Source organism: Sorex araneus, chromosome 10, assembly GCF_027595985.1.
Source record: "Sorex araneus isolate mSorAra2 chromosome 10, mSorAra2.pri, whole genome shotgun sequence".
Taxonomy (NCBI): domain Eukaryota; kingdom Metazoa; phylum Chordata; class Mammalia; order Eulipotyphla; family Soricidae; genus Sorex; species Sorex araneus.
This window is the reverse complement of record NC_073311.1, coordinates 12,919,403-12,936,418: the sequence shown is the minus strand read 5'-3', so window position 1 is coordinate 12,936,418 and position 17,016 is coordinate 12,919,403. Positions and strand designations below refer to the sequence as shown.

Sequence of the window (17,016 nt, the reverse complement as noted above, 5' to 3'; positions counted from 1 at the left end):
GAAACAGCAGTTGGTATAGAGTACACTCATTAGCATGAATGTTTCCTCATCACTATCTATGCATGCCATCACCTACCTGGTAGTATTTGAATCTAAATGACCAGTGTATCATTTATAGCACCTGTAAGACTTTAATGAGCATACTCATTATCTTAAAAATAGAATTATGGAGGACTGGAGCAATAGTACAGCAGATAGGACCCTCACCTTGCACATGGCCAACCTGGGTTTGATCCCAGGCATCCCATGTGGTCCCCCAAGTACTGCTATGATCGCCGTGATTCCCCAAGTGCAGTCAAAAGTAAACCCTGAGTACTGTCAGGTGTGGTCTAACCCTCCTACCACCACCTCATGCCAAAAAATAGAAAATAAAAGCACACAAAGATTTATAGAGAATGGAGAGATAGTATATACATGGGCCTTGCTTGGTCAATCCTGCTTTGATAGCAAGTGCCATATGGTCTCCAAAGTACCACCTGTGTTGCCTCGGTAAGCCCTGGCATCAGAGAACCTGAGAAGAGGTCCCTGCTAGGGCGGAGAAGCATCACTAGGAGTGATCCAGTCCACAGGTCCCCAGAAGAATACATGGTAAGCTAATAAAATTCTTAAAAATTAGAGGAGGCTAGGGAGATGGTTTAGTGGCCAGGGATGCATGCTCAGCATGACACAGGGACCCAAGTTTAAACCCTAGCCCTCATTCCCTCCCTACACTGCCCAAGCATTGCTAGGTGTAGCAAGTCCCGCTGGAGTTGTCCTGGGAGCCTCCCAGAAACACTAGGCACAAGCATTCCCTGGTTGCGAAGCTGCAGGCCCACTACTCTGCGTATCACTAGAGTACCCCCTAGCTTCCCAGAGTACTGCTTGGGAAGGCCACATACCCCATCATAAATGGAAATATGGGCTCTGAAGCAGGTGTGTGGCCTGATTTAATCTTCTCAGATTTCCTTTGGATCTGATCAAAAGTGGAGAGAAGAGAGCACTCACAGGTCTCTGACGAAGACCAGGAACCGAGAGTATCCAACCATGGTCTGGAGGCCAAAAATTATCCACAACCACCATTATCTATAGGATCACCTCATCACCTCCGCGGTGGGTGGGGGGAGGGGTCCTTGTTAAGTATATATCATGGTATTGCTAGCACCTCCTACATCCACAGTGCATGTGATGGATGACAGGGCCCTTCTATCTGCCTCCCAGTCTGAGAGATTGTTCTCTGACGCTCTTGTCACAGACATGTGCACCACTGGTCTGGTCCTTGTCCCCTCACTCTGTTGCCACCTCCAACAGGCATGCTGCCTGCCCCACTTCTCCTGCCTGCAGCAATGGGTAGCTCTATATGGACACTTCTAACATCAAAAAAGTGGATTCTACTGAATTAGCAGGGTTTGTGGAGGTTTAATTTAGTGATCTTTTGAAGGTTCAAAATCTTTCTGGTTTTTGTGCCCATGCAGCAGTGCTCAGGGATTACTCTCAGCTCAAAGCCTGGGCCACACACAGCGGTGCTGAGTGGTGCAATGGAGTGCTGAGGACAGAATCCAGGTCTCCTGCATGCAGACATGTGCTATAGAGCCTGCTGAACTCTCTGGCCCACAAAATACATCTCACACTGTCCTTTCACAAAGGTATTAAATGACTTGCCTTTTAAAAATTTTTGGTGATGGTTTATTGTGAAATATACACTTAGAATTTAAAAATCAGGTGTAACATATCACCAAGTAACTTCTCCACTAACAATCTTGAATGTTTTAATAAATTCCTCTAAACCTCAAAAAAGGAATTATGTTAAAAAAAACCTTAAGTATTAAATTTGCATTTCTAAAACATATGCAAATATAATTGTCTTTTCCCACAGAAATTGACAACCACTTCCAAAGTATCTAAAAGACTACAGAAACTTTTGGTAGTTTGCATTTCACACTCTGAAAATAAGAATTTTGTTATCAAAAATTTTTTTGCAGCTCACCATTTTTTTCTTGTTAAGATTTCCTTTATTTTTTCTTTTGAGTTGTTTCAAGAGTATTTCAGGCTTAACATTTCATATGATGACATAACAAATGCCTCTTTTCACAAAATTCACTGGAAGAATTACACTACTTAAGAGTCACTGGATTGCCCTATACTACTACAAGCAAACATGTCATTTCTTAAGAGTTACTTCAAAGGAGCACTGCATGAACTGTCTAACTCAGGAGAGCAGGGAAAAGTACTAATGCAATTACTATGTGTTCACCAAACAACATGCATTAATCAAAGCTCACATACATATATGTTATATATATATATATATAAAAAAACCAAATACTGCTTTTACCTCAAACTGAAACACGAAGGGGTAGAATTAGTAGTTAGGCTGACAATATTTACCTACCACAACTATCCAGAAGAATGCCAGTTCCTACAACTCTAATATGATACCAAAGTCTAAAACCCTGAGAAAAATACAGTCTCCAATGTTCTGGAATATAAACAGAGTATGCATGAGGGATAAAGAAGACTTGAAAATTGAAAAATAAAATAAGGGGGGATCCTCTTATTTTATTAACTCTGAAATGACCCGCAGGATCCTCAGTTTTCTTTCCCAACACTACCAGATGTAGAAGATCGTCATCTATTCTATCACACTCTGAAACTCTTTATTCTGTCAAATACTTTTTATACTGTGAAATACTAGAATTTTTTTTTCAGGAAGAGTAATATCAAAAAGGGGTGCCCCCTCCCCCCAACAAAAAGACAACTGAATAGCATGTTTAAAAAAAACAAACAAACAACTGTTCCTTTACATCATCTTAAAACACCTGTTACCTGGAATCAATTTTTAACTTTCAGTAGAGTTAACAAAATGGTATAAAATTTCCATACACTCCAGTTTTCCGTGGTGGTGACATATAACCATTGTGAAAGTGTCAAAACCAGTAAGTAATCTATCAGGTAAACAAGTTTGATATTTTCTCAGGAACACTGAGGGCATGCATTTTTAAATAAGGGTACACTCAACAGTACTAGGAACAGGCAGGACCACTGGGATGGGTAGTCGGTATTGGTCAAACTACTGGGGACTGGGCCAGGCCAGAGATACAGTACTCTAGCCCAAAGATTTGCCATATTTTTTAATTGCTTGGAGGGATACATTTTTAAGATGTTCACCTCAGACATAATGTGCCCTCCAGTGCATTATCCGTACTGTATATACCCCAACACACCATTATGTGATTTTAATACCTTATTACAGGTGTCATTAACTTTGATCTTGGCTTAAGGTAAGATGTTCCATCTGCCATTTTTCCATATGCCACTGTAAATTACTTTTCTCTTTTCAAATGATTAAAGTTCTTTAAAAGCAAGCAAATATATCTGTTCTTAACTTTCTGCAAGACAAGCACCATACTCACTGTAATGTCTCTCTAGACACCCAAAATAAATCAAACGAGCCCTATTCCTAGGCAAGATGTAGTTAGCATGTTGCCAAATGACCCACAAAAGACTTGCCTAAAACAACTTTAAAAATGAACAAGTTATGAGAAATCCTGTTTTCAGTCATCAATGTACAAGTCAATCTCTGATAGAAGAGGTTCTATGAGTCCTACAATTTTCTGCTTTTAATGAGAGAAATTTCAGGACAACTTGCAGGGTAAGAAAATGAAGGATAAGCCCAGCAATCTATATAAACTGAGGATGTAGAATTTAGAGTCTGGGCAGGCATGGAAGGCAGTTGAAAAGAACAGGTTAGGGTACCATCCAAGAGAAAAAAAAGCTCATTGTGCCAGGAAAAGCACAATGAGCTTTGAAATTCAGGAAATCTTTGAGCTCTAGAGATTGTTATTCTAAAGTATTTCCAAGACTCAGAGTTATTTCCAAAAAGTAGGGTCATAAAACACTATTATTCACAAGGTAAAAGGTAGAGTATGCAGAATTAAGTGTCAGTGTTGGGGAAAATGAGCCCTAAAGAGACTATTATGGATCTAAAACTTAGATATTAACTTGTTTGTATTCCTTTGAGACCACACCTGGTCGTGTTCAGGAGGTTCTCGGGGCTCAGTAACTATGATCAAACCCAGGCTTACAATGCAAAGCGTATGCTCCAGTCTTTTGAGCTATTTCCCGGTCCTAAACTTAAATTTGTTTTTTAAAGGAAATTTCAAGAGGCACCAACAACTTTTACGTAATTAAACTGTGTCCCCAAGGAATTTCAAAATTCTACCAGAAATATAAAAACATAAAAATTAAGTACAATTTCCAAGGACTAACATCAGAGCAGCAGTATGAAGAAACACATAATGGGGGAGAGTGGATAGGTGGGTAAAAAGCATGACAATCAGGGGGCTGGAGCCACAGCACAGCGGGGAGGGTGTTTGCCTTGCACAGGGCCAACCCTGGTTCAATTCCCAGCATCCCATATGGTTCCCCGAGCACCGCCAGAAGTAATTCCTGAGTACAGAGCCAGGAGTAATCCCTGTGCATTGCCAGGTGTGACCCAAAAAGCAAAAAAGTATGACAATCATCAATCAAAACAGAACCAGAAATGGTAAGATTATAGACTACACAAAGACATTAAAAATTACTATAGCTGTATTTTGTAGCTCTAGTAGAATAAAATGTGACATAGTGAAGAAAATACTGAACTTGACACAGTAATTAATACAAAACTAATATAAAACATGGAGAAATGAGTATATAAAAAAAGACCAGTGAAGCGTAAGCTGTGGGACAGCTTCAACTGACCCACCGGATAGGTAATTATGAGTCACCAAAGGAGAACAAGAACAGAATATTTTTAAAATGTTATTTAATATATATTATATGTACATTAATGCATATTTTTCATATGAAATCTTACTTAAATAACACTAGAGGAAAAAACATTCCAAATGTGAACTACAAATATAATTGTAAATGCAAACAACTTGTAAAATCTCTTAAGACTGGTAAAGGAAATCTTACCAAGATACATTATAACTAAAATATGTACAAAAGCAGTAGCCAAATAGAAAAAAAGTTATACTATGTAGAGAGAGAACTGAAAAATTTAGATCTTTTCATTAAAATTATGACAGTAGAGCCAAATAAGGCACCAAAAGAAAAAAATGACAATTTTATATCCAAAACAATCTTTCAAAAATAACTGTAAAATACTTTTTTTGGCATATGAATCTAAAATATTTAATCAACACCAGAGATTCATTACAAAAAATGCCTCTTCTAGAGCCAGAGGGGTACAGAGGAACAAAGAGCTTGCTTTCCTTAAGGACAACCCAGGTTTGAATACTAGCACTGCATCCAAGCACCACCAGGAATGATCCCTGAGCAGTGATGGGTGTGGCCAAATACCCAACACCGCCCCCCCCACCACCCCCAACCGAGAAGTTTTTTTAGTCAAAATCTGTGCCAGTCTTTTTCTGAAACCCATGTCTTTAGAAACACAGAGGAAATATGTGGTTTTACTTACAAAACTATCTGTTACATTGATGGGAAAGAAATGTAAATCAGAAATGCTGAGACTATGAAAAGACCTAATAGTCATTTTCAAAAATTATCTTTGACATTGGTACATCGAAAGATTGGTACTATTCCAAAGTGTGATAGCTGAGTAAAGATGAGGAAACTTATTTATTTTTAAGAGAGTGTTTGAAATGGAATGGGAAGAAACAGAAGCACCAAATATCTTCAACTTGAAGGACAATAAAGAACAGAAAGAACACTATCAGCACCCCTTCCCAAATTACAATGAACAATGAAAGCCTAACAGAGAGACATCTGTGTAAACAGTACTTCCCTTAAGAAGTGAAATTTCTAATAAGCCTTAGAGGAAAAAAATTAAGATGTTTTCCTTTATAAAAGGCAGACATTAATAAAGCAAAGTGTTCCAGTCAGAAACAACTAAAATGGCTTTATGACATGATGATGATGATCTGCCTGCCAATCAACACATAATTACTGATCATATTCCAGGTATTCACAAATGGAACTACAGTAAAAACAAAAATTAAAATACCAGTGAAACAGACTATATTTTTTTCCTTAAATGAAAACAGTAGGGAAGGTGATAAGGAAGAAATTCAGATGCTCACCAAAACTGAAACTTAGAGAAATTACGAGCTTTTAAACTCTAAAGGCAATTTGTCTAAGGTAGAATCGATATTAAAAAGCAGCAACCTTTGAAGGAAACATATTTACAACCTTTGGTGAAGAAGGCACAAAGTTCTCCAAGAATTCCCAGAGTTCTGAGAAATATTAATTGATAATGGATAAAGATAGACCCAGGGGGCTGGAGTGATAGCACAGCGGGTAGGGCGTTTGCCTTGCACGCGGCCGACCCGGGTTCGATCCCCAGCATCCCATATGGTCCCCTGAGCACCGCCAGGAGTAATTCCTGAGTGCAGAGCCAGGAGTAACCCCTGTGCATCGCCAGGTGTGACCCAAAAAAAAAAAGCAAAAAAAAAAAAAAAAAAAAAAAAAAGATAGACCCAAACACCTTCTATCAAAAAAATTTAACATTAAATAACCAGAAACATAAAGAAACAAAGAATCTAAGTGTGTGAACAAGGAGAAACAAGACACTCAAAGTACCTATAAAACAGCCACTGCTTGAAGGGATGGTTGTTTCAGCATTGTATGACTAAGACTTAAGCCTGAAAGCACTGTAATTTTCCACATGGTGATTCAATAAAATAAAATTTAAAAAAAAAAAAACAGCCACTGCTGGTTCTATCTATACTAATAATAAGCATAAAGTTATTTAAAAAAACAGGTAATATTATGGAATCCAGACCTAAACAAGTATTGCTATACAAATAATTAATGGTAAAATGAGAGTATGAAAAATAGAAACTGGATCTAAAGGATTAAATACAATTAATAATTACCCATTTGTTCAAGTACATAAATAAGTGGAATCTCACTGACTACAATTTATAAGAGGAACTAAACCGCATGAACCTTAACATTTAAAAGTTTAAATCTCTAACAAGACAGAGAAGGGTATGAGCAACTTTAGAATGCAAAAGGTATATTAAAGGGCTGGAGTGCTTGCATTGCATGCATGAGGCTTTAAGTGTGATACAGGATGCCACCCCAAATTTGGCACCACTGGCTGCACTTACTGATTCCCCCCATCTCCCATCACTATCTCCTGAGACCCTAGCACCAAAGTGTCAAATCCACAATACTGGGTTAGTATTGCTGGGATGGCCTCGAAATGACTCCTCATGCCCCCAAATAATGCAAGAAATGGGGCAGCAAAATAGCTCAAAGTACTTGTTTTGGATGTGGGAGGCCCAGGATGAATCTTAATGTCACAATACAGCAACAGGGCCAGAGAGTTCCATGAGCTGGAGTACAAGCTTTGCAGGCAAGACACCAAGGATTGATTCCCATTGTAAACATGGTCCGTTGACAATAGAGATTTTTCTTTTCTTTATTCTCTCTCTCTTTCTCATTCTCTTTATCTCTTTGTCTCTCTCTCTCAAAGTTTTTTTTTTTATAAGATATTCTAAATTTGTTAAAAAGACCAGGAAAATCAAGACAATCATAAAGACTGAAATACACAACTATGAAGACTTAATGCATGATATTAATACAAGCATATTGGTCAAACATCAAAGTAACAGAACAGAAATAGGAGACCCATCACTAGGATATAATTTTTTTCATACCAGAGTTACATTTGATTAATAATTCTGAATGCAGACCTAATCAATAAATTAAGTAATGTAATTAGCTCAATAAATGAGCTAATGTAATTGCTTGTATTCAGAGGAAACACCTAAAATGCACCATATAAAAAGATTTCAGATGGATTTTTAAAACTTAGGTGTCTGTGTGATAGTACAGAAAGGTAAGCTGCTTGCCTTGCATGCAGTTGACACAAGTTAGGTCCCCAGCACTGTATATAATCAACCTGAGCACTTCCGGAGTAAGCATTGAACACTGCTGGGTGTGGCCCAAAACCAAGGAAAATATATGTAAATATATATTTCTAAAAAATAATATGGAGGGCTGGAGCAATAGCACAGAGGACAGGGCATTTGCTTTGCACGTGGCTGACCTGGATTCAATTCCCAGCATCCCATATGGTCCCCCGAGCATGCCAGGAGTAATTCCTGAGTACATGAGCCAAGAGTAACCCCTGTGCATTGCTGGTGTGATCCAAAAGAGAGAGAGAAAAAAAGAATATTTAAAAAATACATGAAAAAAAATGCAGGAAATCTTTAATTTCTAAAGAAATGTCTCAAAATCATATTAGAAAATAAAAATTTTAATTTGTATTATCAAATATCAAAGATATATGAATATACTGCTAGACTTCAAAATCTGTGCAAATACTCTTTTACATGTTTCTGGCAGATTTTCTGTGAATGTAAGTTTTCCTAAATTTTCAGAATGCAGCTTGGTTCAGAAACTCCTCACTTCACAGAGCTCCCTCTTGTGTTGTTTTTAGGAACTGATTAAAAATACAATGGGTTGTTCTGAGACTTTCTGGCTCTTTTTCATCTCCCATGTTCCTATGGTCCTTTATCTGAGTTTGGATTTTATTCCCAGAGATTTCACCTCAGCATAACCCCAGAAAAACAATCAAGTCAGTCTTGAGAATTCACAGAAGTAATTGCTCATCACTTTAAACCTCACCATTAAGTGTCCTAAACACTGGTCAAAGAAAGTGATACAAAAACAAAACAAAACCTCTCCTCATCCTAAACTGTCTTTTTATAAAAATTTAGACCTGCAAACTGTTCAGCTTTTCTGGATGCTTCTATTCCCAGATACAGACAACTCACTCTTTCTATTTCCTTATGTCTGAAACTAATAAATGTAGACCTTTTTGCTAGATCTATTTAATATTTGGGGATTCACAGGGATACCTCACCAGCAAATTCTTTTAAATATTTTCATGGGTTTTCTTTTTGCAATTTAGTTCCATGTATGTATTATCAAAAGTGATTAAAAAACACAATCTGTACTTATATCATTAGTGTAATCATCCCAGAATCAAATGCAAGACTAAATAATTTTTTTTATATAGAGAGGCTATTCCCCACTTGAGTTGTGTGCCTGCTGGTTCAGTGTTTGGACCTAGAAGTGCTCTGGAGCCACATGGAGTAATTAATGTTCAGACAGCCAGGTAAGGCTGGGACCCACAAATTCAAGCTCAAAATCTTTTTTTTTTTTTTTTTTTTTTTGCTTTTTGGGTCACACCTGGCGATGCACAGGGGTTATTCCTGGCTCATGCACTCAGGAATCACTCCTGGCAATGCTCAGGGGACCATATGGGATGCTGGGAATCGAACCCGGGTCGACCGCATGCAAGGCAAACGCCCTACCCGCTGTGCTATCTCTCCAGCCCCTCAAGCTCAAAATCTTTTTTTTTTTTTTTTTTTTTGCTTTTTGGGTCACACCTGGCCATGCACAGGGGTTACTCCTGGCTCTGCACTCAGGAATTACCCCTGGCCGTGCTCAGGGGACCATATGGGATGCTGGGATTTGAACCCGGGTCGGCCGCGTGCAAGGCAAACGCCCTACCCGCTGTGCTATCTCTCCAGCCCCATCAAGCTCAAAATCTTAAGCTATACCCCTAACCCCAGACTGTAGGATAACATAACCTCAGGTAGTTTAGGTTTACTGGGTTACTCCCACCACAGTGCTCCCATTCCTCTGTGTTTATTTGTAGCTTCTTTCTTAATGTTCTGTTGACTTGTATATATTGTTTTTCTCTTCTCCTTGAGTCCTTTGCATAGTTTATTCAGAGCAATGTCCTTTTTGTATGGACACAGGAAGACTTAGCAAATGCTATGCTTTTGTAACCTGGGAGTTATTTGACTCTACATATTTCCCTCCTGGGCATCTGTTCTCTAGACCTAAGCCTCAGCTGCCCTTACTTCCTAGCGCCCCCAAAAGCAGGGTCCCGACAAGGGACGAGACAACCCAGGGCAAGCGGTGAGTTGTGTGCTACCCTGGCATCAAGATGTGCCTGGCCAAAGTGCCTAATGCTTAACTGTAAGTTAAGAGCTTAATCATGGACAAATGCTGTCATGATCCAAACACTGATAACCAGATTTGGACCCTGCTAGGGTGAGGAATGATTAATCTAGCCTGAGTGCTGTAGTCTGAGTCTGTGGCAAGATATTTCCAGGAGAGCTGCCCTGCAAGCCTCAATGTATATCTTGCTATGTCCATCCAAAAATAACTAGCATTAAGATGTTAATAACTGTTTGGACTAAGGAAAGGAGAAAAACACCTTAAGAGTCAGGAAGGGCTTTGGAATACCCTTAGGTAGTGTTCCCTTTGAACCTGACAGCCCTCAGGAAGGGCTTTCTTATGTTGATTTTGCTACCTGGCAGTGTGTAACCTAGGGGCAAGGGCAAGAGAGGAAAAAGGGAGGAGAGAGATGGCAAGGAGGGCGGCAGTAGATCCAGAGAGAGGATGGAGCTGGGAGTGCGGGAGATGAGAAAGATGGAAGATTGAATAAACGGTAACTAATCAGCAACCAGCTTGGTCCTCGTTCTTCCTTCGCCTGTCTTTGGCCAACGGCCGTCTCGATCCAGTCCATACACAGCAGTTCCAGAGCACCGAACGCGGGCGGTGAGGCAGAGCCGCCCGGAGAGCCCGCGAGTGCACACGCCCCTCGACGTGCCATAGTTTTTTACACCAGACTATACTTAAAAGTCAATTTTGCATCTCTCTGACACTCCCCAATGCTGTTTTTAATCATATCTGGAAGTATCAACTAAGCTATTATACTACAACTATGCATAAGATACCATTAGCTGTATTTTTGTGTTTTTATATAATAGCATCATGAAAGGGCACTCCTGAAAGGCAAGTGCTCTTACTTACTGTACTGTTGCTCTGGCCCCCTAACTTTGTATTAAGCAAAGACATTTTGTGCACTAAATACTTTCCTTAAGTAAAAATTCGAAGAATTGTCAGGAATATGTTCAGTGCATTAGCAATATCTGGGAACTTATTTATGGTATTCAGTGAGATGAATTTTATTCCTCTTTTCTCATCCTATATGAAATAATGAAATACACAATATCACCATTCCCAGAAGGCCACACATTAAAGACACAAAGACACAAAGACACACACACACACACACACACACACCCCGTGTGTATCAATATTCCCACAATGCCACACATTAAAGACATAAAAATGCAAAGACACACACACACAAACATGGTATCAATATTCTCAGAATGCCACACATTAAAGACACAAAGACAGACACACACACAGTGAAACTCAAATATATTATCTAAAAATGAAAATGACACCAAATTCAAGTGCCCTACCCATTGTACTATGTCTCTGACCATTGAACCACATCTATATGATACAAAATACATATATTCAAATTCTCATTTAAGTTTCTTAGATAATTTTAATATAGTCATCACAGCATCAAAAATTCTATTTCTATTACGTGTATTTTTCAAAAGCGGCTTCAAACATCAAATTATTTTACAAAGGAGACTGTTTCCAAGGGTACTTCAATTGGCATTAAATGTCACTAAAAACAAAACAGAAAATATTTTTGACAAAAAACCCCTAACCTAGAAAGCATTGTTCAGCTAAGCTCAAAAACTTGAATACAACTGAAACAATAATTTGGAACAGGAATTAAGAATTTTTTTTAACGTGCAGTAGTCTCATTTTATTACATTTTTAACTGTGTATTTTGGAATTTTTAACTCCATGAAGTAAATTTACTATACAATATAACCAGACGAAAGTGCTAAATCAAATACTTTATAAACAGAATTATTATTAAACCACATAACCTAGAACAATATTCTTAAATGAATTTAGCAGAGCCTAAAAAAAGAAGTAATAGTGCAAGTGATATGATAAATTAAGATCCTTTTAAGTCAAGGTAGTTGGAAGTGGTTGTGAGGCATATGGAGCTATAGCCAAGTGTATTTAATTAATGAAAACCAAGGTGGTCAAATCTCAGAACAATTCATAACTAAAAAAGTTACAAGGAAAATTAATTCAGCAGAGGCATAGTTTATTTTGATTTATTCAAATCATAAAGATCTAATTAGAAATTTCAGGCATAAAGTTAGGTGAAACTCTAGAAGGGTTAAATTAAATGTACATACATACGTAAGGGCAGTACCCAAGCCAGACCGTAAATTTTATAATCAATGACTCTTTACTAGTGCATCATGAAAACCTATTTACAAATCTCTCCATTGGTCACTTTTCCAATTGGGGTTGTATGTGAGGAAGAATAAGATAAACTGGACTAAAATGTATGATTAACACACAAGTGGTTATTTAACCAAAGCTGCTGTTATCAAACTGTCTTCACACACTAGAGAAAATGGAACCAGTGAACAGAAGGGGGAGAGGAGGAGGAGGCTGAGACAGATCTGTGCAGAACCTCTACAGTTCATTACTACTTTAGTTCTGAACTATTCTGCATTCTGATTTACTACATAATTTGATGATGGATCACAATTTTAAGAATCACTATTTAACAATATTATCTTAAAAATGCATTATACTTTCACTGTTTCAGCACCTCTACACACTACATAGGGAATGAAGATTTCCAATCAACTTAATACATGTAGAAAACAAAAGTCTAGACATCTGGATTTTCCATTTTTTTCTTCCCCATTTTGTCCACATTTCTGTAATGCTCTATTGTACTGAATATGGTCTAAGACTAGTTCTAGAAATGAGCCATCAAGTTTCACATATACACATATATGTGTTATGTATATATACACACACATATATTTATGCTGATATTTCAACCTTCCAGTTAAAAATATTAAACAGTTAAATGCAATTATATAACCGGGGAGGGGGGGGCGCAGAAAGCAGTGGGAAAAAAAAAAAAAAGTAAGACTCTTACCTGGTAGTTTCTTTTCTCAGATAATGTATGTCCATCAGTCCTCACCATAGAGTCGTGTCCTTTCCTCACAGTACTGGAGGCAATCAAATAGAACTGTCACTCAAGGGTCGTGTCACAGGAAGGACCGCCCACCAGTTCTCCCTCTAGAGTGGAATTATCCAAAAGCCATCAAAATTACTAACATGTAACATATACAGGAACAATAGCAAAAATATCCAACGATACATTAAAGAAAACAGAAACAAAACCCTTTTGTGTCTAACTAATAGCTGTCTCAGCATTTAGGGAGGCTATACATCATTTCAGATAGAGATTATTAAATATAAAGAACAATGATGCAAGGTCTTGGGCACTTCGGTGTGGTGCAAAGGCTCAATGACTTTGTACAACAAAGTCAAAAAGTTAATACTACTGTAAACCGTATTACCTGAACTACATTAATTTTAAACACACACACCCCTCTTTCCTCCCACAAAAATCAACACTACTGTAAACTATATTACAACTTTTACACTTCTTAAATTATAATTTTTTAAAAAATATTTTTTAAAAATTTTATTGAATCACTGTGAGACAGTTACAAGCTTTCATGTTTTGGTTACAATCACACAGATGATCAAACACCCATCCCTCCATCAGTGCACATTCTGCACCACCAATATCCCCGGTATACCCCCCCTTCCCACCCTCCCCCTGCCTCCATGGCAGGCAATATTCCCCATACTCTCGTTCTAATTTTGGGCATTATAACTTGCAACACAGGCACTGAGAGGTCATCAAGTTTGGTCCATTATCTACTTTTGGCAAACATCTCCCATCCCAACTGATTCCTCCAGCCATCATTTTCTTAGTGATCCCTTCTCTATTCCATCTGTCTTCTCCTCTCTGTTCATGAAGCAGGCTTCCAGCTATGGGGCAATTCTCCTGGTCCTTGTATCTACTGTCCTTGGGTGTCAGCCTCATGTGATGTTATTCTATATTCCACAAATGAGTGCAGTCCTTTTAGGTCTGTCCTTCTCTTTCTGACTCATTTCACTTAGCATGATACTCTCTATGTCTATCCATTTAAAAGCAAATTTCATGACTTCATCTCTCCTAACAGCTGTATAGTATTCCATTGTGTAGATGTACCAAAGTTTCGTTAACCAGTCATCTGTTCTAGGGTACTTGGGTTGTTTCCAGATTTTGGCTATTGTGAACAGTACTGCAATGGACATATAGGTACAGATGTTATTTCTACTGTGCCTTTTTGCATCCTCAGGATATATTCCCAGAAGTGGTATTGCGGGGTATATGGACGCTCAATTTCTGGTTTTTGAAGGACTTCCATATTGTTTTCCAGAAAGGCTGGACCAGTCGGCATTCCCACCAATAGTGAAAGAGTGTCCTTTTTCCCCCACATCCACACCAACACTGGTTGCTTAAAAAAATTTTTTTTAAAGTAATACCTCTTCCCTCCCATTTCTACTTAGTCTCTCTGATTAAATTTTTTTACAACACACACACAAGGAAGAGAACTATAGTGGGTAGAAATAGAATGAGCAAAAAAGTTGAACCCTCAAATGACATTGTTCTTTTCTTCTACATGTTCTATTACTCTTAGAAAGATTCAAATAACACAAATCAAGTATTTAATTTAAAGTCCTCTTCTCCAAGTATTTATTTATATTACTCTCATTCAATGTATGGAGTTTATTCTTATGCCATAAGATACATTATAAGATACACCATATGTATATTTTTAGCAGACCTATCTCAATATTCTACTAAATTTAATTCAAATGAATAGTAACAAATGTCAATTTCTTGATATTTCTGCCCTTCAATCCTCTATTCATATACATCCTAATAGAATTTAAAAGAATAGGGGAAAAAAACCCTAATGTACTTTTATCTTTAACTTTAACGAAGGCAATTTCAAATTGCATAGGCATTGAGCACCTCAGGTACAAAAAATACTTCAATTTTTCAAAAGTTGTACTAAAAATTTGTAAATAGACATTTTCAAAATGAATGTCTTTTACCTAAGTTTCTGTAAAATGTTTATTCCCATGAGGCAGTACACTTTATCAAGTTAAGTACTTAGAGTAGCAAATCACTAAATGCATACTCTCATTTCAAGCAAGGAATTGTCATAAAATTTCCATTGACAGATGAAAAAATCCAGTTCTTTATTTAAAAATATTAAATGAATTTTATTAAAGCCAACACACACACACACACAAACACACACACACAATCTCTAAAAGCAATCTAGGAAGAATAGAAAGCATTTCCAAGGAAAACTAATTAAAAATATAATTAGTTAAAAAAAAACCCAAATAGTAAGAACTTATATTCTAGGGCTGTACAGTAGAGAGTGTAGGGTGCTTGTCTTGCACATGGCAGACACAGGCTCAATTCCTGGCACCCCGTATAGCTTCCTGAGCACCAACATCAGTAATTTCTGAGTGAGTCAGTAGTAACCCTCCTGAGCACCAACAAGGTGTGGCCCGAAAACCAAACCAAAATAAGCTTATATTCTGGCTCCTGTTTTATATCTGATCACAAAGTTAGAGGGTGCCACCCTTTACTTATTGGGGGAGGGAGGAGCATTGGTTGGTAGTTCATTGTGAAGGCCCAGGAATGAGGTGCGACCCGGGCTCTGTGGTGCCAGACATTACCTGGGCTACTTCTGCTGCTACTTCCTAGGCCTTCAAGGATGCATCCCATGATGCTGTGAGGAGAGGGGTCACCATGTGGCACAGGTATAAGGGTTGGCCACATGCAAGTAAACCCCAATTCCTATACTATCTCTCTGGCCCTTTGTTTAATTTTGACCATTTTACATTGCATAATTTTGGCTGCAATACTTCAAAATGCTTGACTCTAGCAAAAATATATATATATATATACATACACAACTGTTCTTTACTAAACCTTTTTACCACTAGTTATATTTTCAAAAATGTTCAAAAACAAAGAAAATGTTTCTAAAATATATATTTTACACTATAAATTAATCCTTCATTGACTCACAAAGAAAAATTAACAAAGAAATTACTTAACAAAGAATAGTTAAGTGACACATTCGGCTCCAACTAAAATTTTCTTAACTGTCACAAAGTGAAAGCAAAACATCTTTATGCATCTCCTAAATACTATTTTGGATTTGCCACTGCTTTAATCTACTAGTAGTCTTTAAGTCAACAACATAACAACTCTGAATTCAATGGCTAACATTGTAAAATTTCAAGGCTTTAAGCAGACTAAAAATGTTTTCCTTCTAAATTAAGTTACATCTGAAATAAAGCCCATGCATTATACTCAAATGATACTAACTTCATCAAAAAATATGTTAAAATCTAAAGTTAAGCAAAACAATTTCAACAGCATCACTTAAGTATATAAAGATAATTAAGGTATGAAATGCTAAGTAATGTGTTAATTAAAAGCAAAAAGTTCACTGAAAATGGACCAGATGAAAGTTATTAAGTGCACTGAATTTTAATACAAAGTGCAACTTGGTTTTGTTACACTTTGCCCCCCCCCCCCACATAACATTTCATGGCTAAGAGTTTCTATCAATAGCCACTTATCTGCTCCAATACAGGAACCAATATTCTGTATTTAAAAATTGGACTGGAGTGATAGCACAGAGTAGGGTGTTTGCCTTGCACGCAGCCAACCCGGGTTCGATTCTTCCGTCCCTCTCGGAGAGCCCGGCAAGCTACCAAGAGTATCCTGCCCACACGGTAGAGCCTGGCAAGCTACCCGTGGCGTATCCGGTAAGCTACCCATGGCATATTCAATATGCCAAAAACAGTAACAACAAGTCTCACAAAGGGGACGTTACTGGTGCCCACTCGAGCAAATGGATGAACAACAGTGCTACAGTGCTAAGAATCATTATCTCAAAAGATAAAAAGAGAGAGACTAAATGGGGCGAAGAAATGAACAGAAACTTTACCAAAGAAGAAATACGAATGGCCAAAAGGCACATGAAAAAGTGCTCTACATCACTAATCATCAGAGAGATGCAGATCAAAACAACCACAAGATACCACCTCACACCACAGAGACTAGCGCACATCCAAAAGAACAAAAGCAACCGCTGTTGGAGAGGATGTGGCGAGAAAGGGACCCTTCTACACTGCTGGTGGGAATGCCCACTG

General features: G+C 37.9%; 1 protein-coding gene across 7 annotated transcripts in view; it reads right to left on the bottom strand.

The window, feature by feature from the left end:
* Positions 1–17,016, bottom strand: part of CNOT2 (CCR4-NOT transcription complex subunit 2) — a 113,768-nt gene that overhangs the window by 64,312 nt on the left and 32,440 nt on the right. For 3 of the 7 annotated variants that reach the window (XM_055117939.1, XM_055117936.1, XM_055117941.1), the window contains exon 2: positions 12,863–12,935. The exons of 1 other annotated variant lie outside the window; for it this stretch is intronic. In XM_055117939.1, coding sequence (XP_054973914.1) covers positions 12,863–12,935 — 73 coding nt within the window. Of the gene's footprint in view, positions 1–12,862; positions 13,006–17,016 lie in introns of those variants that run through there. 3 more of the 7 variants (XM_055117937.1, XM_055117940.1, XM_055117938.1) reach the window with 2 other exon arrangements.